The sequence below is a fragment of the Nomascus leucogenys genome, chromosome 1a (genome assembly GCF_006542625.1).
Source record: "Nomascus leucogenys isolate Asia chromosome 1a, Asia_NLE_v1, whole genome shotgun sequence".
In the NCBI taxonomy this organism is placed as follows: domain Eukaryota; kingdom Metazoa; phylum Chordata; class Mammalia; order Primates; family Hylobatidae; genus Nomascus; species Nomascus leucogenys.
In genome coordinates, this window is record NC_044381.1 from 29,074,476 (window position 1) to 29,096,809 (window position 22,334).

The 22,334-nt window shown below is 35.6% G+C and overlaps 1 protein-coding gene across 3 annotated transcripts in view; it reads right to left on the reverse strand.

Moving 5' to 3' along the window:
• FSD1L (fibronectin type III and SPRY domain containing 1 like) overlaps window positions 1-22,334 on the reverse strand; it is a 91,569-nt gene that overhangs the window by 37,827 nt on the left and 31,408 nt on the right. For all 3 annotated transcript variants that reach the window (XM_030826352.1, XM_030826290.1, XM_030826241.1), the window contains exons 5-6: window positions 20,131-20,153; window positions 14,994-15,115 (exon numbers count right to left, since the gene is read on the reverse strand). In XM_030826352.1, the coding sequence (XP_030682212.1) occupies window positions 14,994-15,115; window positions 20,131-20,153 (145 nt within the window). The remainder of the gene's footprint in view (window positions 1-14,993; window positions 15,116-20,130; window positions 20,154-22,334) is intronic.

Sequence of the window (22,334 nt, forward strand, 5' to 3'; positions counted from 1 at the left end):
ATTTATATCATTCAAACTGCTTTTTCATTATGCTTTTAAACTGTTCAAAAGTAGATCAGATTAAGCAAAAGGATACCCCATAAATGTAAAATAACTATTTTCAAAGTACATACACTAAGGATAAGGAATCAAGAATGACTTGCTACTTCTGAACACATTATATTTTTAATCTGATATTTCAAATAGCTGTAGAATATAAATTAAATCAATATTAACAAATAATAGAATAAATTGCTTTGAAAATAATGATTAAAATAACTTCAAGAGTGTATTTTCCCTCTTGAATGTATTTTAAAATCTTGTTTCCCAACCCTGCAAAATACTTAAGGATTTTTAAATGTTTCTCCCAAGAATTCTACAGTTTATTAAAATAAACCGAAGTAAATGAGCCACATTTAACATGTATGAACATTAATTTCTTTTCCATGAAAGACATATTTCATAGCTTTTTAACATTAACACATGATCCACTGACATAACGACTGTAGAACATGGTCCTCCAGTGATATGGACTTGTCTGAACTGGGTGAAACTATGCAGTCTGGCAGGTATCAGATTTAAACATTTTATTGCTAAAGAAAAGAATTCAAAAGATTTATTCCTGGTATGCAAGGCTAGTTAAACATTTGAAATCAGTTAATGTATTCTATCACATCAATTGCAGAAAAATTATATAATGATATCAATAAAAAAATACCAATTATAAAGTAAAAAATAAAACTCTTTGTGGATGACATTACTGTCTATGTAGAAAACTCAAAGAACAGGCTGGGCGCAGTGGCTCATGCCTGTAATCCCAGCCCTTTGGGAGGCCAAGGCAGGCAGATCACAAGGTCAGGAGTTCGAGACCAGCCTGACCAACATAATGAAACCCCGTGTCTACTAAAAATACAAAAATTAGCCAGGTGTGGTGGTATGTGCCAGTAATCCCAACTACTCATGAGGCTGAGGCAGAACAATCACTTAAACCCAGGAGGCAGAGGTTGCAGTGAGCCGAGATCGTGCCACTACACTCTAGCCTGGGCAACAGAGTGAGGCTCCATTTCAAAAAAAAACAAAAAACAACAAAAAAAAAAGAATAAAATTCCTGGAACTAACAAGTGATCACAGAAGGGTTGCAGGATACAAGAGATGAATAGGTAGAGCAGAAAGGAATTTTAGGGCAGTGAAATTATTCTATATGGTAACATAATGGTAGATATAAGACACTATACATTTATTAGAACCCACAGAACTGTTTAACACAAAGAGTAAATGCTAATATAAAATATGAACTTTAGCTAATAATGTATCACTGTTGATTCATCAGTTATGTCAAATGTACCACACTAATGCAGAATAGTAATAACGGGAAATTGTATATGGAGGAGGTAGTGGGTTTATGATTAACTTTCTGTACTATCATGCTCAATTCTCCACAAATATAACCCTGTTCTAAAAAACAAAGCAAAGTTGGCCCTCTGTATCCACGGATTCAATCAGCCTTGGATCAAAAAATATTTGGAAAAGATAAAAATAACAATACAACAATAAAAAAGTTTAAAACTACAGTATAACAACTATTGATATAATGGTTACATTGCATTAGGTATTATAAGTAATCTAGAGATGACTTAAAGTATATGGGAGGATGTGCATAGGTTATATGCAAATAACCATTTTTTAGGGACTTGAGCATCTGTGGATTTCGGTAATTCAACGAAGGTGCTATAGAACCAGTCCCCCACAAATACTGAGAGATGACTCTTGGTAATTTTTTTTAAAACCACAACAACAAAAGAATTACATATAAAAGTTAAGATGCAAAGCAACATGAGAGCTAACGAATAATAAACTCAGTAAAATAACACCGAGATGAAAAAAAATTGACTTAGAAAGGATGCTCCATTTCCACTAACTAGAGTCTTCCCAAAGTTAAACTCTACATGTGTAATTGTACAATAAATACTTAGAATTGGATATAACTTATTAGTAAGACAACTGACAACCAAAAAAAGCATTTATTATTCGTCATTACCATCAGTTTCCTTCATCTGTCTTGTACAATTTCTGTCCTTATAATACACAACATTTGTTAGTCTCCATTACTGAAACATAAGAATTGTAGACTATTCACTGCCAAGAGAAGAGACTATAGGTATTCATGAATTTAATATGCTCTGCTATGCCTACATGTAAGGAAATGTAAAGGCTTATGGCCTGTAGCAATGTGAAAATTTTGCTGAGTCATAAATCTGCAACTGAAAGTCCTGAGAGGTTGGTATAAAAAAAGTCACTTAATTGGTGAGTAGGACTAGTTAGCACCCTGCTATCTACATCTCAATTCAGCTGCCATTCTAGTAACACTGCACTGGCAGGCAGATTCTTCTTTCTTGTGAATAATGGTCCCCAAAAGAAAGCCAAGTGACAAAATGGAAACTGAGGTTAAAAAGAAAAAAAAAAAACTAAAAGTGGTGACACGTGGTAGGGACAAAGAATATTTAGATATTTTAAGAGTGGTATGTCAAATTTAGGTTGACTTGGAGCTAACATCTGGGAAGTTCACTCTAGATTCTCTATAGAAGTAAGAAAACAATTCATCAAATACGGCATACAAATTCAGGGGAAGATGAAAGATAGTGTACTTATAACATAAAAATATTACTTAGGTGATGCAGAAGTCTTTGGAAGGAAAGCATTCCACACATCTACCTACATACTTCCATAAAGCAACAGTGACTAACTAGAAATAGTGTAGAAATTAGTTGAAGAATTTACTGTTTTCTGTGCATCTGAATGTAAAAGGATAAGTGGCATCAGCATTGCCAGACTTATTTTCTTAGCTCCAGAAAGGAGAAAGGATATAAAGTCAAAATTTCAATGCATAAGAAATGGCTAAGAGTAGATGATGACTTTGTAATTGTCATTGATCATAATCACTTCCACTGTTAAGACTCAGATATGTCCATAACTAATATTACTACATATAATGTACTATAGGATAGATTATAGTGGCATTTATGGAATTAATAGATAAGATATTTCTTCATTTTATAAGTTAATTTGATTCCATCTTATAGAAAATTTTTATGCTATAGAATATTAAAAATTAGAGATTTAAATGCATCCTTCATGAATTTTTAAAACCTATTACATTTTTCTGCTGGGCACAGTGGCTCATGCCTGTAATCCTAGTACTTTAAGAGGCTGAGGCAGGAGGATCACTTGAGCCCAGGAGTTTGAGGCCAGCCTGGGCAACAAAGTGAGACCCCATCTCACTTTGACAAAAAAATCAGAAAAATTTAGTTGGGTGTGGCGGCGCATGCCTGTGTGGTCCCAGCTACTCAGGAGGCTGAGGCAGGAGGGTTGCTTAAGCCCAGGAGGTTGAGGCTGCAGTGGTTGTGCCACTGTACTCCAGCCTGGGCAACACAGCAAGACCTTGTCAAAAAAAAAAAAAAAAAAAATCCTATTACAGTTTTCCTTCTGGACGAAACTCCTCCAGAAAAAGGTTTCTTGTTTTTTTTTTTTAATCATACCTCATTTTGCCAAAAAGGGAAATCCTAACTGTTCATGCAATCTATTTGACTGTACAATAAGCATGGTCTTGGTCTGTTAAGCCATCATTGAAAGCCCAAAAGAAGGGAAGTAAGGTTGAGAAGACTGAGTTTTAAATCTTTTTTTTTTTTATCAAAGTAGTAGTAATATCTATGTGTATGTTCACTCTCTGTGAGAATTTAGAAGTGATGGGAAACCTAGATAAAGAAAATGAAGATGTATACACTGGATTTTAGGGGAGAAAAGTTCTACTTACAACAGAAAACATTATGGGGAAAAAATGTTATCATTGGTATTAGTCATTCACATGAGAAAACTGAGAAGGGGGTAGAAAACAGTTAAAGCCTCAACTGCTATAAATCAACATGTAAATTCTCCAAGTATGAGTAAAAAAGTGAACTTAAGATAAATACGAAGTAAAATATACAATTTCAAAGGCAACAATCAAACAACGTTTTCTTCTTAAGTTAAATAGAAAAGTAAAAACAAATAATGGTAGTAACAACAATAGCTATCATTTATTGAGTGCTTTCCACATTAATCTTTACCATTACAATACCATAAACTTTATATTATCATTATCTTTATTAGGGGCTCAAAGATGTCAAAGTAACTTGCCCAAGATTGCACAGCTAGACAATTAAAGAAGAAACAGAATTTAAACATAAGCAGTTTGACTTAGAGACAACAGCCTTTACTATTCTTAAAGAAAGGCACTCTAAGCTAAGGCCATATATGTTAGTGTATAAAAACATATAAAATCGAAGAGCAGTAGCACGCAGAAAGATATCTGAATAATGATAAAAAGAAAAACACATATATGAAAGTTAAACTATCTGGCCAGGTGGAAATGAGTGATCTACAAAACTAACACAAGGGATGAATGATAGGAACCTAACTGACCTGGAAACCTAAAGGAACCTAAAGGCAGAATCTCTGAAAAGTTCTGAATTTGCCTTATTGATAATTTAATAACCTGGAAAGTACAGTCTGTGTTTGGTAAACTAACTTTTTTGGACCTAAGTATGACCAATAAGAAGAACACAGATGTAAACGTGGAAATGATGACTGGGTGCAGTGGTTCACGCCTATAATCCCAGCACTTTGGGAGACTATGGCTAGAGGATGGCTTGAGGCCAGGAGTTTGAGACCAGCCTGAGCAACATAGTGAGACCTCTATCTCTACAAAAAAAAAAATTAAAAATTAGCTGGGTGTGGCGGCATGCACCTGAGTTCTAGCAACTCAGGAGGCTGACGCAGAAAGACCGCTTGAGCCAGGAGTTAGAGGCTACGTTGAACTATGATGATGCCACTGCACTCCAGCCTGGGTGATAGAGAAATACCCTGTCTCAAACAATAAAAAACTGTAAATGATGGGAACTTTAGAAATAAGCAACAATGTCACCTTAAAGAATTCATGAAAGCCAGAGCAAGAGATTGGACACAATCTGAAAAAAACTTCAAATATTTCAAATAGAAAAAGAAGAGGACTCATACACCACCATAGACTGTTATAACTATCATATATAACTACCATACTCTGGAGGGATCCTACCATAGCAAAAAAAAAAAATCCTGCATAAAACAATTTTCTTGTGTTGTATTGCTGAGCTTTTATAAATAAGGCAGTGCTTCTCACCTTGAATGTGTGCAAAAATAAGCCTAAGTTACCTCAAGTCCAACACTAAGACTCTTGAATCAGAATCTGCAGTTGATTTGCATGCACTTTAAAGTTTGAGAAGCACTGGTCAATATCTTCTGATGAATGGATTCCCTTTACAACACTGGCTTCAAGTTATTGTCAAGCTTCTTACTGAATTATTTTAGTGATGGGAAGAGTTACTATTTCCTAAAATTGATCTTGTCATAGTTAGTCAGTTGTGGCTATTAGAAAAGCCTTTCTGATATTATGAAGCTGAGTTTTCTCCATAAAACTACTCCATTTGGAAATGAAAGAGAAATAAACTATCTCAAATGCTTGAGATTATAATCTCTTGGCAAAATTTTTATTTAAATTTTAATTGAAATTGTACTTACCTAAGGAGTACAGCAGAATGTCTGAGAGTCCAGCTCCAAGGAGACCCAGTCATAGGAGTGTCCCCACACATTTGTGAGTTTTACCTCCAGGAGCTTACCAGGTTCTCACCATGAATAACTAACAGAAAAAAATCCCCTTATGCTTCCACAGCAGGGGGAGGAGAAAAGGAAGTATTTTGAAATACATCAGAGCTTCTGCTCCCTTAAGAGAAACTATTTAATCATAGTCTAATCTGTTGGGGTTTTAACAAAGCCTAAGTGACCTGGGGAAAGGGAAATATCCAACTCCAATCAGCTACTCCATATGGGCAAAGGGAAATACCCAAACCAACCCCAGCCCACTCCAGCCATCCTGTTCCACTGAAAAATCCAGGAATGAGGAGTGGGGAAAACTGAGAAGTCCCTTGCAAAGTTCACGGTCCAGAGGCACAGGCTCACCAAAAGACTGAGACCTAATTATAGTGCTACAGAATGCTTCCCCTCCCACACACCTTACTACCACATTAAAAAAAGGCCAGTTTACATCAGTTTCTTTAACCCAATACATGTCTGGTTATCAAGAAAAAATTACAAGACTCAGATATGGCAGAGATGCTGGAATTATCAGACCAATAATTAAAAACAGCTATACTATTCTGAGGGCTCTCATGGAGAAAGCAGAGAGCATAAAATGGAGAAAGTAGACAGCATAAAAGAACAGACGGGCAATACAAATGGAGAGTTAGAAATTCTAAAAAAACACTGCAAAGAAAGGCTAAAGATAAAAAGCACTGTACCATAAATTAAGAATAATTTAATGGACTTAATAGCTGACTGGAAAGAATCTTTGGAGTTTGAGGATCTCTCAACAGAAACCTGCAAGATGAAACAGCAAAGACAAAAAAGATTGGAAGAAACCCCACAGAATAGAATATCCAAAATTTACTGTGGAAGTACAAAAGGAGTAAATATGTATAATGGAAATTACAGAAGAAGAAGACAGAAAGGAACAGAAGATATATTTCAAACAATAATGACTGAGAAAATCCCAAATTAATGTCAGACACCAAACTACGGATCTACGATGCTCAGGGAACATCAACCAAAATAAATGCTCCCTGCCATACACACATGAACAAAAACCGTTATCTAGGCATATATTCAGACCACAGAAAATCAAAGACAAGGAAAACACTTGAAAGAAGCCAGGTGGGGGCGGAGGAGGGGACCTTACCTATAGAGGAGCAATTCTGTATACCTTGAAATTATCCTTCAGTAGTGAAAGAGAAATAAAAACTCTGTCAGACAAATAAAAATTGAGGAAATCTGTTGCCAATAGACATGCTATGTAAGAAATGTTTTTAAAAAGTCCTTTAAAGAGAAGAAACAAAGAGCAGTGGAGAAGGATAAGTGAAGGTAAAATAAAAACTTATTTTTCTTATTCTTGACTCATCTAACCAGTAACAGTTAATTCACAACAATAAGGGCAACTATTTATTTGAATGTGTGTGGTGTATCTGTGCTTACACATATGAAATAAATGACAACAATGACACAATGATGGGAGAGAGGCAGAAAATCACTAAGTACATGGTTGAACTCAACAACTCCACCAATCAATTGCATATAATTGATATCTACAGACTACTTCATCCAACAATGGCAGAATACACATTCTTCTCAAGCTCCTATAGAACATTTGCCAAGACAGACTACATTCTGGGCCGTAAAACACACATTAACAAATTCAAAAGCACAGAAATAATGCAATGATTAAATTAGAAATCACTTAACAGAAAAAGATATATAGCTGGAAAGTCTCAAAATACTTTGAGATTAAACAACCCACTTCTAGCACGGGCACAGTGGCTCATGCCTGTAATCTTTGCACTTTGGGAAGGAGGCGGATCACTTGAGATGAGGAGTTCAAGACTAGCTTGGCCAACATGGCAAAATCCCATCTCTACTAAAAATATAAAAACCACACTTCTAAACAACACATAGTCAAAGAATAAATCTCAAGAGAAATTTTAAAATATTTTGAACTAAATGAAAATGAAAACACAACTTATCAAAATTTGTTGAATGCAATGAAAATAGTGCTTAGAGGGAAATTATAACACTGAATGCACATATGGTAATGAGCCATAAGCCATATAACAACATTTTGGTCAATGACAGACCACATATACAAAAGTAGTCCCATAAAATTACAATACCATATTTTGATTGTATTTTTTTCTAAGTTTAGATATGCTTAGATACACAAATTATTATCATTGTGTTACAACTGCTTACAGTATTCAGTATGGTAACATGCTGTACAGGTTTGTAGCCTAGGAGCAATCTGCTATATAATATAGCCTAGATGTGTAGGAGAGTGTATACCATCTTGGTTTGTGTAAACACACTCTATGATGTTTGCACAATGACAAAATTGCCAAACATCACATTTCTTAGAATGTATCCCCACCACTGACAAATGATTATATTAGAAAAGAAGATCTAAAACCAGTAATTTAAGCTTCCACCTTGGTAAACTAAAAACAATAATAATAATAATAATAATAATAATAATAATAATGCCAAAGCAAGCAGAAAAGAAATAATGAAAATTAGAACAAAAATCAGGTTGGGTGTGGTAGTCACACCTGTAGTCCCAGTGCTTTAGAAGGCTGAGGTGGGAAGATCACTTGAGGCCAGGGGTTTGAGACCAGCCTAGGCAACACAGTAAGACCCCATCTCTACGAAAAAAGATTTAAATTAGCTGGGCATGGTAGCACATGCCTGTAGTCCTAACTACTGAGAAGGCTGTGGCAGGAAGATCCCTTGAGCCCAGGAGTTCAAGGTTGCAGTGAGCTATGATTATATAACTGCATTCCAGCCTGGGCAACAGAGCAAGACTCTATCTCTAAAAACAAACAAACAGAAAACAAGAACAGAAATCAATGAAACTGAAAAGAGGGGAATCAATGGAAAAAAATCACGAAAGCAAAACCTGGTTCTTTGAAAGATCAATGGAGTCAATAAACCTCTAGCCAGACTAAGAAAAGAGAGAGGACACAAATAACTAGTATCAAAATGAAAGACAGGGCATCTCCACAGATCCTACGGACGTTAAAAAGCTAATCAAGGAATTCTATGAACAGCTCTATGTCCACAAATTTGATAACCTAAATGAAAGGACCAGTTCTATGAAAGACACAATCTGCCAAAACCCACAAGGAAAACAGACAATCTGAATAGGCCTATATCTATTTTAAAAATTGAATCGATATTAATAATTTTCCAAAACAGAAAGCACCAGGCACAAAAGTGTTCACTGGTGAATTCTACCATACTTTTCAGGACAAAAGTACACTAACTCTCTACAATCTCTTGCGGAAGAGAAAAGTAGAGAGAATACTTCCTAACTCATTCTATGAGGCCAGCATTACCCTAATACCAAAACTGACAAAGATATTACTGCAAAAGAAAACTACAAACCAGTATGTCTCATAAATTAGATGCAAAAAATCCTCAACAAAATATTAGCAAATCAAATCCAACAATTAACAAAAAGAATTATATCCTTGACCAACTGGTATTCATTCCAAGTATGCAGGCTGGTTCAACATTTGAAAAATCAATGTAACCCATCACATCAACAGGCTTAAAAAGAAAAATCTCACAGTCATATAAATAGATGCCAAAAAATGCATTTCACAAATTCCAACACTCATTCAAAATAAAAACTCTCAGTGAAATAGAACAGAAAGGAACTTCCTCAACTCAACTTGTTAAGAAATAGCTACAAAAAAAATTACAGCTAACACCATACTTAATGGGGAGAAACTCAAAATGTTTCCACTAAGTTCAGGAACAAGGCAAGCATCCCCCTCTTTCTACTGCTTCCAACATAGTACTGGAAGTCCTAGGTAATGCAGTACGACAATACAAGGTATTCAGGTTGGGAGAAATAAATAAAACTGTCTTTGTTAACAAATGACATGATCATCTATGTGGAAAATCCAAAAGAATCAACAAAAAAACTCTTGAAACTAATAAGTGATCACAGCAAGGCTGCAGGATACAAGGCCTACCACTTTCCTGTATACCAGAAATGAACAAGTGGAATTTGAAATTAAAACACAATACCATTTACATCAGTACCCCCAAAATGAAATCTTTCGATATAAATCTAACAAAACATGTTCAATGTTTATATGAGGAAAACTACAAAACTCTAATGAAAGAAATCAAAGAACTAAATTAATATAGAGATATTCCAATGTTTATGGATAGAAATACTCAATGTTCTTAAGATGTCAGTTCTTCCCAATTTGATCTACAGAGTGAATGCAATCCCAATCATAATCCCAGTAAGCTATTTTGTGGATATCAATAAGATGACTCTAAAGTTTATATGGAAAGGTAAAGTATCCAGATAAAGGTAACACAATATTGAAAAACAAGATCAAAGTTGGAAGACTGAAACTAGTCAACTCTCAGACATACTATGGGAGGCGGAGCTTGCAGTGAGCAGAGATGGCGCCACTGCACTCCAGCCTGGGCGACAGAGTGAGATTCCATCACAAAAAAAAAAAAAAAAAAAGAAGCTACAGTCATCAAGACGTGGTATTGGTGAAAGAAGAGACAAACAGCTCAAAGGAACCAAAGGCAAGCTTCATGAAAGAAACAGTAAGATAGGCTAAACATTATTAGAATTAAAAATCTTGCTCTGTAAAAGACATCGTCAAAGGGAAAAAAAAGCCAGACAGGGAGACAATATTTGCAAAAGAAGTATCTGATAAGGACTACACAGAACTCTTTTTTTTTTTTTAGATGGAGTCTCACTCTGTTGCCAGGCTGGAATGCAGTGGTGCAATCTCGGCTCACTGCAAGCTCCTGCCTCCTGGGTTCACGCCATTCTGCCTCAGCCTCCCGAGGAGCTGGGACTACAGGCGCCCGCCACCACACCCGGCTAATTTTTGTATTTTTAGTACAGATGAGGTTTCACCGTGTTAGCCAGGATGGTCTCGATCTCCTGACCTTGTGATCTGCCCGCCTCGGGCTCCCAAAGTGCTGGGGTTACAGGCGTGAGCCACCACGCCTGGCCCAAAGAACTCTTAATATTCAACAATAAGAGAAGAAACAACCCAATGTAAAAAAAAATAGGCCAAAGACCTTACAGACATCGCACCAAAAAAGACATACGGACAGTAAGTATATAAAAAGATCCTTCACATAATATGTCATTAGGGAAATTGAAATTTTAAAAAACAATAAAATACCACAATACCACCAATTGGTGAAAATGTGGAGCAACAGAAATCTATTCATTGCTTGTGGGAATGCAAAATCATACAGACACTTAGGAAGACAGTTTGGTAGTTTCCTATAAAATTAAACACACTTTTACCATACCATTCAGTGACTGGCATTTATCCAAAGGAGTTGAAAACTTATGTCTACACAAAAATGTGCATACAGATGTTTATAGTAGCCTTATTCATAACTGACCAAAGTTGGAAGTAATCAAGATGTACTTCAGTGTATAAATGAATAAATAAACCATGGTGCATCTAGACAATGGACTATTATTGCATACTAAAAAGAAATGAGCTGTCAGGTCATCAATATACATGGAGGAAACTTAAATGCATATTACTAAGTGAAAGAAAGCAATGTGAAAAGGCTACTTATTATATGATTCCAACTATACAAGATTCTGGAAAAGGCACAACTATGGAGAGAGTAAATAGATCAGTGGTTGCCACTGACTGGGGGTAAGGAACGATGAAAATGTGGGGCACAGCAGATTTTTCGGGCAGTGAAAATATTCTGTATGATAATACAATGGTGGATACATGTCAGTATACATCTGCCGAAACCCGTAAAATGTACAATACCAGGAGGGAACCCCCAATGTAAAACTATAGGCTTTTCGGTGATAATGATGTGTCAGTGTAGGTTCATCAATTGTAATAAATATACCACTCTGGTGGGAGACGTTGATAGTGAAGAAGGCTATGCATGTGTGAAGGTATATGAGAAATCTCCATACCTTTTATTCAACTTTACTGTAAACTTAAAACTGCTCTAAAACTGAAGTTTATTTTTAAAAAGCTACAAATATAAGAAAATATGTGTATTTTTACAATCTTGCAATAGTGAAAGTCTTTTTAAGTAAGACCTTTATAAAATCTAAGAGTCACAAAAGAAAATTGTGATGTATTTGACTGCACTAAAATTAAAAATTTTGCTAGGAAAAAAAATCACCATAAATTCAACAGGCAAATGATCAAGGTGAGCAATGATATACACCACATAGGACAAAGGTTGACTTCCTTAATATATTAAAAGGTCCTACCCCACATATCATTAATAAAAAGACTAACAATCCCATGAAAATTTGACAAAATTCATAAATAGGGAGCTCATTTTTAAAGTGGCTTATGAAAATATGACAAAAGCACAAACTCATTCATACTTAAAGAAATGAAAATTAAAACAATCATAATACATTTGTCATCTATTAGAATAGGAAAAAAAAAAACCTGACAGCAGTGTTTGCAGCAGTGTAACAATACCGGCATTCAAATATTTTCCAGTACATATAAACTGTGAAATCTCTTTGACAACTTAAAATCTACTCAAATTTAAAATAAACATGTACTTCCACTTCCAGGAATTTGTCCTCAAGAGATAGTGGCACCTCTCTACAAATATATACAAGTATTTGAACATTTCAGCATTGTTTCTAATGAAAAGACTATAAACCTAAATACTCATCAAGAACTAATTACATTCCTACTATCTAGTCATGAAAAAAATAAAGTAGATGTACAGTGATCTGGAATGAACTCCTACATACTGTTAAGTGGCAAGGCAAAATTATATAACAATGTGTATCTACGCTTCCTTTTTTAGTGTTCTTGCTGTACTATATGCTTCCACCTTTTTAAAGGAGGTGAATTATATGTTAGGTTTAATCACATGAAATCGCCAAAAATTACCAATTACATGATTCTGTCTATATAATGACACTTTTACAGGCATAGACTGTTTCTAGAAAGATAAGCACATGCTAGTCAACATTGGTAGCTCCTAGGGAAGAAAACTGGAAGTCTGAGATGAGAGGGCTACTTTATACTCTTTTGTACTACTTTAACTGTTTACCACATGCATATATTCCTTTTTCCAACAAAAATACTAAAGTAACTTTAATATGTAAACAGATAAGCAGGAAAGGACAACTTTCCTCTCTAGGTTGCTGAAATTTTTCTTTGCTCTCCACTCAGATGGAAATTATATTAAGAACGTTCTATATCTGATAGCTATATGAAGAAGGGTGAAATTCTGAAGTTTTAGGGTCATACTGGTGGTAAGTAGAGACATATGGTTAATGTGACTTCTAAACATATTTCCTATTTTCCTTTCTTAAGTAAGAAAGTTCACATTTGGAGATATATTCCCTAGTCTGAAATTTAAGTCCCTATCTCCCACAAGTGAACATAAAAGTGTTCTACTTAAAAGTAAAACCTCAGTTAACTGGTAACCTGTGCCACCTCAAATTTTCAAAACTAAAATAAAATCCAGCTTCTTACCAATGAAATTCTACATGTCAGATTGAAAAGACCAAACCATTTTAAATTATATGGCAATCAAAATAAAACTTTTAAAAATGTTTATTCCTGCTTTAATATCAGTTTTACTCTTAAGTAGAGCCCTGTGAATGAAAATATAGAAATTCTGAAAGGCCAATGTTTAGGTAAATAGCCAATGACAAGTACACTTTCTTCCTCTACAACTACAGTTCCTTCTCTCATCTTTTCCTTTTATGGACTCCTCTAGAACTTCTAATCTATATCACATAAATTAGTATTTCACTTGTGCTACCCTTACTAGGTTCCATTATAGTGTTAGAACTACTAACTTGTTTTTCCAATCATATTTTAAAGTCCCCGACCATATATTCAAGGAAAAAAGGAATGGTTCCATATAATCAACATTCTCTATTCAAAAACATCCTCCAAAAAAAAAGTACTTGTGCTCACGCCTGTAATCCCAGCACTCTGGGAGGCTGAGGCACGTGGATCATAAGGTCAGGAGATCGAAACCATCCTGGCTAACACAGTGAAACCCCGTCTCTACTAAAAATACAAAAACTTAGCCATGCTCGGTGGCGGGCACCTGTAGTCCCAGCTACTTGGGAGGCTGAGGCAGGAGAATGGCGCGAACCCGGGAGGCAGAGCTTGCAGTGAGCCGAGATCGTGCCACTGCAGTCCAGCCTGGGCAACAGAGCGAGACTCCATCTCAAAAAAAAAAAAAAAGGTACTTGTAAGGAAAACATGTCACTTTCAAGAAATTCCTTGATCCCTCAAATCACCATATCTAAATAGTTTTAGTTATCAGCAACATGATGCAAAAAAAAAAAAAACCTAACCAAAAGGTTGTAAGTCATATTCCTGACTTATCCCCAGCAAACTCATATTGAAGCTTGGTCACCAATATGGCAGTGTTGGGAAGTGGTGCCTTTAAGAGGTGATTAGGTCATTACAATGCGTTGATGTCTTTCTCAAAAGACTGGGTTAGTTCTCGTGAAAGAAGATTCTTACAAAGTGAGGTTGACTCTCTTGTTTTGCCTTTTTTGCATGTGTCTGGTTCCCCTTCTGTTGTCCATCATGTTTTGACGTAGCATGAGGCTATCACCAGAAGCTGCCAGATACTGCTGCCCAGTCTTGAACTTCTCGGCCTAGAGAACCTCTTTTCTTTATATAAATTACCCAGTCTCAGGCCTTCTGTTATGGCAACACAAAACAGACTAAGATTGGTTCTTAATTGGCTCTTTTACATATGTGAAAAATTTGGGACTCAATCACAAATGGTTCTGGCTACTGCAATATCCTGTTAATCCTTTAATAAAATAATGTTAACATATTACTGAAGATAAAGTTCCATCTGAGCCAACAACCACAATAATAATAATGATAACACCTAACATTCACTGAATTTTAACTACGTGCAGGTACTATTATAAATATTTTAGAGGTATCAATTTATTTAATCCTTATAAACATCCTAGAAGAATAACATCACATTTTAAAGATGTTAAAAATGAAGCAAGTTAAGCAAATTGTTCAAGATTACATAGCAAGTAAGCAATAGGATTCAAACCTAAGAAGTCTGGCCTTGAGACCAACTGCTAACCATCACACCATACTGCTTCCCTCTGCCAAGCTAACAATAAGAGATCCCTTGATAGGATTCTGAAAATGCAATTTTACTACCAATAAAATATCTAAAAATAAAAAAACTAGCAAATTTAATTATTCCTTAGCTGAATGAAAAAAAAATCACACTATACTTCCTTAATATTTACATACCAATTTCACTGCAAAAAAATCTTGTAGAAAAAAAAAGTTTTTATACAAAACTTTACATGTAATACATGTATTTACCTGGCAAAAACTTCAAAGTTTGCAGCATCTGTCTTTCCTGTGAGAAATCCACCATTAAATGAGTCATGTTGTCACTGACCTTTGGTTTCAAAGAAAGGCGAAAGGCTGAAGCCATTGTGACTCTATGGTAAACACAAACATACTTTTTAAAATAAAGAAGTAAGAAATATCAAATCATATTTAATTTATAAAATGAAAAGAAATTATATCACTAATAATTTCAGAGACTATAATAAAAGTAAAAAGTGAAATAGAAATTTGCTCTTAGTCTTCAAAATTAACTAAATAAAAAACTACAAAATGTCTTTTTAAAGACATTTAAGACAACTGGTTAGCAACTTTCCTCCCAGCCAATTTTTATTAAATTGCATATATATGAATAACAACAAATATCCAATAAAAATAATCTTTACCAGACTCAACATTCATCTGAACCTCTGTACACTCAATCTTACTGACTTCCTGATGCCAGCCTTACTCCTTTTCATATGCCAGATAATGAACTTAAATTCATTTATATTCATTTGAATCTCACCTTGATTCAAACATTCTCCCTAGTAATAAGAGCTAACCCATGTACCCTCAAATAAGAGTAGAGGTAGATTGACCTAATATTGTATAGTCTGGTAGTTGCTAAAGATAGGCCATGGATAAGAAAGGAGAGAAGTGAAATCACTATCAATGAATACCATACTAGGTGTCACTCTGATCTATCAACATCAGCTACAGGGAAGCCTACTATAAGAAACAGCCCTGTGAAAAACTATATGCCATGGAAATAATAGGAATTCAATAAACATTTACTAGATGAATGTGGAGGGAAAAACAAAAAAAGAATGACGCCACTTTATCCAAAGTACAGAGAATCTGTAGTACATTAAACTGAAGATTAAAAGAAATCCTCTTATTCTATTAATTTGTAATCTTATCTCAAATTTCAATTTTTCATATTCCAATAAATTTCCACAAGTATCACAAAGTAAGCCCCTTACTATCTTTGGTTCAAGAATGATCAGAAGTACTACAGGTGAACACTGTCCTCCTAGTACACAATTTGGAAGGGGAAGGAAACAGAGCTGGTGGGACAAGGGGAAAACTAGGCCTAGTCAATTGTATCTGCCAAATCAATCGGATCTGCCAAATCTATCCAAGAAGTCAATGAAATGAAAGATGTCAAACTTGCTATATTCACTTATTTTAGGATGAAAAATGTCAAGCTGTTTCTGTATTTAGTTATTTTACTTCATTTTAAAACTAGTAATAATTTAATAGTAACAAGGAGTAAACAAGAGTTTATGTGTTTATCAAGAAGAAAGTGCTACACTGAAATATAATTTACAGCAAAGGGAATTCACACTGACTGCTTACTATATGCCAAGTATAATGCTGAGTATTTCATGCATATTACACTAAGCTGTCTCTCAAATAATACAATTTCAATAAAAGGGAACAAATACTAAGTCCTACATATGTTATTCTTTACAGCCCCAAGTATCTTTTGATTTGAGGACATCTGAAAGAGCTATAGTCAGATATATACTTACTAAATGCTCACTGAATCAGTGAATAGGTTAGAACCTACTTGGTTTATTCAAACCCTGACTAAATATTTAAATGTTTACTGAGAAATGTTAAGAAAAAAAATCCAAAAGTATTTTAGAGAATTTTAAACCTTAAACCTGTAAGATTTGATTCAATCACCATGACGTCAAAGAAAAAGAATATGCCCCTAAATGCATTAGAAAGGCTTATCAAAGCTTTAAAAAAAAACAAGAACAACTCTTATTTTCTAGTCAATGAAAACTTAAGTTTCCATGGATCAATTTAGATGGGCAACAATGCTACAATCTTTCAGAAGACTGAACTTTAATTTTTAACTTCATGTATTTAGACACATGCCTCAAAGCCCAAACTAAACATCTAAAATTCATTAGATAATTCTCTACACTACAGGATCCACAAGGCTAGGTATGTTTTAATTCCCCTTGATTTTCTTAGTTCATTTCTACTAGCACAAGGTAAATTCAAGGATCCTTCGCTCCTGATTTTTGCAAAGATAAAATAACTACAAAACATAGTTTTCATTTCCTCAAACTACCTAATTAACTTGACTCTTCCATAACCCCTCTCTTTCAAGAACCAATAACTCCTGCAATATACCTCAACTAATCATATTCCAACATTATTAAGTCCCCAGAAGTACACGCCAGTAATTCTATAAAGTTATAGAGATGTGCTATTATTTCTATCCTGAGTTTTCTCTCTTCATCTTGCTGTTCCTCTGTGTAACTTCTACCATAGCAAATGATAAATGATGAGTTTTCACAGATATTTTCATTTTTTTATATTTGATTTCTTGCTCAGATATGTTACACGTTCTCCCTTAAAATCCATCTATGCCCTTATAAAAAGATAATCCTAGGGCAGGCATGGTGACTCATATCTGTAACCCCAGCACTTCGGAAGGCTGAGGCGAGAGGACAGCTTGAGCCCGGGAGTTTGAGACCAGCCTAGGCAACATGGCGAAACCCCGTCTCTACAAAAGATACAAAAAAATTAACTGGGCATGGTGGCACGTGCCTGCAGTCCCAGCTGCTCAGGCGGCAGAGGTGGAAGGGCCCCTTAAGCCAGGGAGGTCCAGGCTGCAATAAGCTGTGATTGTGCCACTGCACTCCAGCCTGGGTGGTGGAGCAAGACCCTGACCTCCCCCCAAAAAAAAATCGATTCTTTGCTTGGTGAAAATAGCTACAGTAGTTATTTCATTATGACTATATATTTAAATTATTTTTATATTTTAAATGGCAAAAATGGAATTCTAAAAGCTCACTTTTGGGGAGTACTAAAAACTACATCAGAGATATCTGAACATTATAAAGCTAAACACCAAATTTTAAAAATTAAGTTGAAGGGCCAGGCACAGTGGCTCACACCTGTAATCCCAGCACTTTGGGAGGCCGAAATGGGCAGATCACTTGAGGTCAGGGGTTCGAGACCAGCCTGGCCAACATGGTTAAACTCCATCTCTACAAAACACACACACACACAAATTAGCTGGGTGTGGTGGCAGGTGCCTGTAATCCCAGCTACTTGGGAGGCTGAGGCAGGAGAATCGCTTGAACCCGGGAGGCAGAGGCTGCAGTGAGCCAATATTGCACCACTGCACTCCAGCCTGGGCGACAGAGCAAGACTCTGTCTCAAAAAAAAAAAAAAAAAATTAAGTTGAGAGTCAGAAATGTTCCTCGGGCAGGAAGTAAAAATTCTGCAGGGGACCACAAAAATGCTATAGGGTTTGAACAAGCAAAGAAAAAAGAACCACACACACACACACACACACACACACACACACACACACACACACACAGTTTGCCTGAACCCTAATTCCTGAGATCACCTGGATACTTATGAAATCAAGCCAAGAGGCTGGCTTAGAAGACACAAAAAACCCAAGCTTCAGTGAAGAATACAGCCATTGAAATTGGTCATAAAATTAAATTCTGATAAACAAATCAGGGCAAAGACAAAGAGTTCAAGGATACAAACAAGATTCTGTGATGAAAAGAGCCATATAGAGTCTTGAAAAAAGGAGAGATTTTGCAAGGTCATAATTAGGAAGTAACTTCTAATTCAGAAAATTAGGAACTAGAGCAGGATGTAGTGGGATAGGTAGCTAAACAGTAAGTATAATATACCCAGGGAGGAAGATGGATGACTCATAGCAATTTCCAGACATAACCCAAATCTACCTTATCCACAAAACTGACCTATTTAGCATCCATTCCTCACACAGCTAATATTTTTCACCTTCAAACTTTCACAATCATCTTTCTAGATCCAGGATTTATAAGAATGATCCATGTCTTTAGCTACTGCCTGATGTAAAATATACAAAAAATATATAAACATTAATATAGGACCAGGCACAATGGCTCACACCTGTAATCCCAGCACTTTGGGAGGCCAAGTTGGGTGGATAGCTTGAGCTTAGGCATTCCAGACCATTCTGGGCAAAATAGCAAGACCCTGTCTCTACAAAAAATACAAAAATTAGCTGGGTGTGGTGGCGCATGCCTGTAGTCCCACCTATTCAGGAGGATGAGGCAGAGGATCGCTTGAGCCCAGGAGGCAGAGGTTGCAGTGAGACAAGATCGCACCACTGCACTCCAGCCTGGGTGCTAGAGCGAGACTCTGCCTCAAAAAAAAAAAAAAAAAAGAAAAAAGAAAGAAACCCAGAAGTAAAATTTTCAGCCAATATTAACAATAGAGGCACTGTTTTTCACATAATCTATAATGAAAATCTTTGTGAATTATCTGATGAAGAATAATTTAATCTAGGATTTGGAGTGGTACTTTGAAGAGCTGTGCCTTTCAGAGAATCTCATGATCCTCAGATGAAAAAACTTGTTATAATCTCAATACAGACAATACTCAGTGACTAGACAGGCAGATCCAAACTGTTCCTTCTGTGTTAATGCAATCCAAATGTTGCCAGCAACTCCTTTAGCACTCTATGGTCATTACAAGTACTAAATTCTTTTTCTTAAGCCTGGCTTTACCAATAAGAAAGAACTTTTAAACCAAAACCTTTAATAATTTTCCTTAATTTTCTCTTCCCACAGAATATTAACTAGATAGTGGTGGCATTAGAAATAGAAAGAGATGGCACCAGGAACAGGATGGAATGAGAATACAAGGTGTTAAACAGGAGGGCAGTGAAGTAGGAGAGCTTTAGTTCTTGAGGACTAATTAAAATGAGTGAGTTCACAGAAAATAAGACCCACTTACATTTAAATTTAACAACAAAAAACACATTCCAGGAATATATATCTTTAAGTTATTCAAAATAGTTCCCTCTTCATTAGTACAACTAATTAAGAACTGTTCTAAAACTAAAACTAACTATATTACTACACCAGAAATGAAATTCTTCTGAAGCACATAATTATCCACAACTATGCTTTTAAAAAATCTTATTGATACAATACTTATTCCAAGAAAATACGCAGATGACATTTTATTTTGTACTTGGTCATTGGGTATTTTTATCTTAACTAACACGATTTTAATTAAAAAGCTATTTCTGAATTTCATTTCTGACTTCAATATTTATACTTAAGTAAAAATGTGTTTTATACCATACCTATCCTTGATCTGTCTGGCAGCCTTGGAGCCAATCAGGGAGAAGAGAAAGAAGGCAAGTTAGTGCTTTTCATGCAAGTTTCAATGGCAGTGACATGCAAGAAAAGTTAGGATATAAACCCTGCAATAGATTAGTTCATATTCACCAAAACACAAACTATAGAAAATTTATGTGTATAGTTCACATAAGCTTTCATGTGATGTTAGAATTATAGTAGAAAATCCAGACCCCACAAAAATCACCTTTTAAGAGGAAAATTTAACACTTCAAACAAATTCCAGGTGACTATAAATGTTTTTTTCTTACCTTAAGATTATCAAAACACACCTCCACTTTCATTTAGTCTGATACTCAACAACTAGAGCAACCAATCTCCTTCATGGGACAACTTCCTTCATGGTTTTCTTGTATATGTCAAATTTACTCTCTAATTTTTCTTCAGAGATCTCTTTAACTACTTCATAATCGTTGTTCCAAGTTTTCTCTATATGCCTCTATAGGGCAAGGAATTCTGAGAGTTTGCCTGCTAACAAATACAACTAGGCTGCAATTCTATAAACCTTTACTCCAAAGAAAGCTGTAATGGCGGAAATTCAGACACAGAGACCAGAGAAATACTTCTAGCAATGGGGTCTTTCTCCATGATGATTTCATACATGCTACCAACTTAAACCTATATATAAGGTATCTCTTTTGTCTTTTTTTTCAATGCAAGCACAAGTTTAGAAAGGGAACTCAGCTATTTACTTGGGGCTGCATGGTCACACAAAATAATAAAAAACAAGTAAAAACTGTTGTCCCTTTTATATTTACATACAATATATCAAACAAAAGTTTTTTTTCTCCACAGTAACCAGTATAGTTAACAATTTATCAGACATAGACAAGGCTGTTTTGCTCAACACTGTATCCCCAGTGCCTAGCAAAAATGCTTAGGACATAGTAATACTTAATAATTATTAAATTTATTTGAATGTTAATTAGATACATGTAGCAATGCTTCTGTGGCCTCTCTTCTTCAGTTCTAACGTTGTTCCTATTCATTATTGGTCATTTTTATATCCACCCTAAAACATTCTGGTCTGAGTACTCTTTCTACTCAAAAACACAGAACTCAGATTTTTTCTTTTTGAGACAGAGTCTTGTTCTGTCACCCAGGCTGGAGTGCAGTGGCGCGATCTTGGCTCACTGCAAGCTCTGCCTCCCAGGTTCATGCTATTCTCCTGCCTCAGCCTCCCGAGTAGCTGGGACTACAGGGACCCGCCACCATGCCCAGCAAGTTTTTTTGTATTTTTATTACAGACGGGGTTTCACCGTGTTAGACAGGATGGTCTTGATCTCCTGACCTCGTGATCCGCCTGCCTCAGCCTCCCAAAGTGCTGGGATTACAGGCGTGAGCCAGCGCACCCAGGCAACACAAAACTGAGATTTAAGAGATCAGCATATTATACAGTCTCAGCATTACTATTAATCAGTTGAGACCTTGTATATTAATCATTCTACTTCTTTTCTAAGGAATTTTGTTCCTTAATGTTTCCAAAAATCATTCCCACATGCTACACAAACAAATTCTGTGGAATCTGTATCTTAAGTCATGAAACTACTGTAGTACTAGAGATAGAAAATCTTTAAAAAGTTAATTTAAATGATGTTTTTAATTACGGTCATTAAAGCTGGAATTACAAAACAAAGATTTTAATGTAAGTGTTAAAGGAAGGAAAGAAAGGACTCTTCTCTGTACCTGATATGAAACAAGTACTACTAGGATTACTCTTTGCCTCTCCATTCTCTTATTTCTCCTAGGAAAATGATATGACTTATCTGATAATGGGTTTGAAAGGAGAAACTAGAAATTAGTAGCTCAGGACCTTCTGCTTTTTCTCACAGCTTGCTTGCCCACAGAGAACATATATTCTGTTCTTTCCCTCTGTGCCATAACTTTCACTGAAAGAGGCTTCCCCTGCCCATCACCTGAGGCAGCCCCTGCTGATCATGCCTGGGTGAATTTGTCTGTCTAATTCTAGGTATTTAGTATTGGGAAACTTGCCCAATAACAAAAGCCATCTTTTCCAATATGCTTTTGTCATTATTTGGCCTCTTATCAGTACTGTTTTGTCTTATTTCCTAACTGGTTTCAAACTTAGAGAAATACTACCAATTACCCTTGCATAACCCAATAATATGAAGACGATTACCGTTTTTTA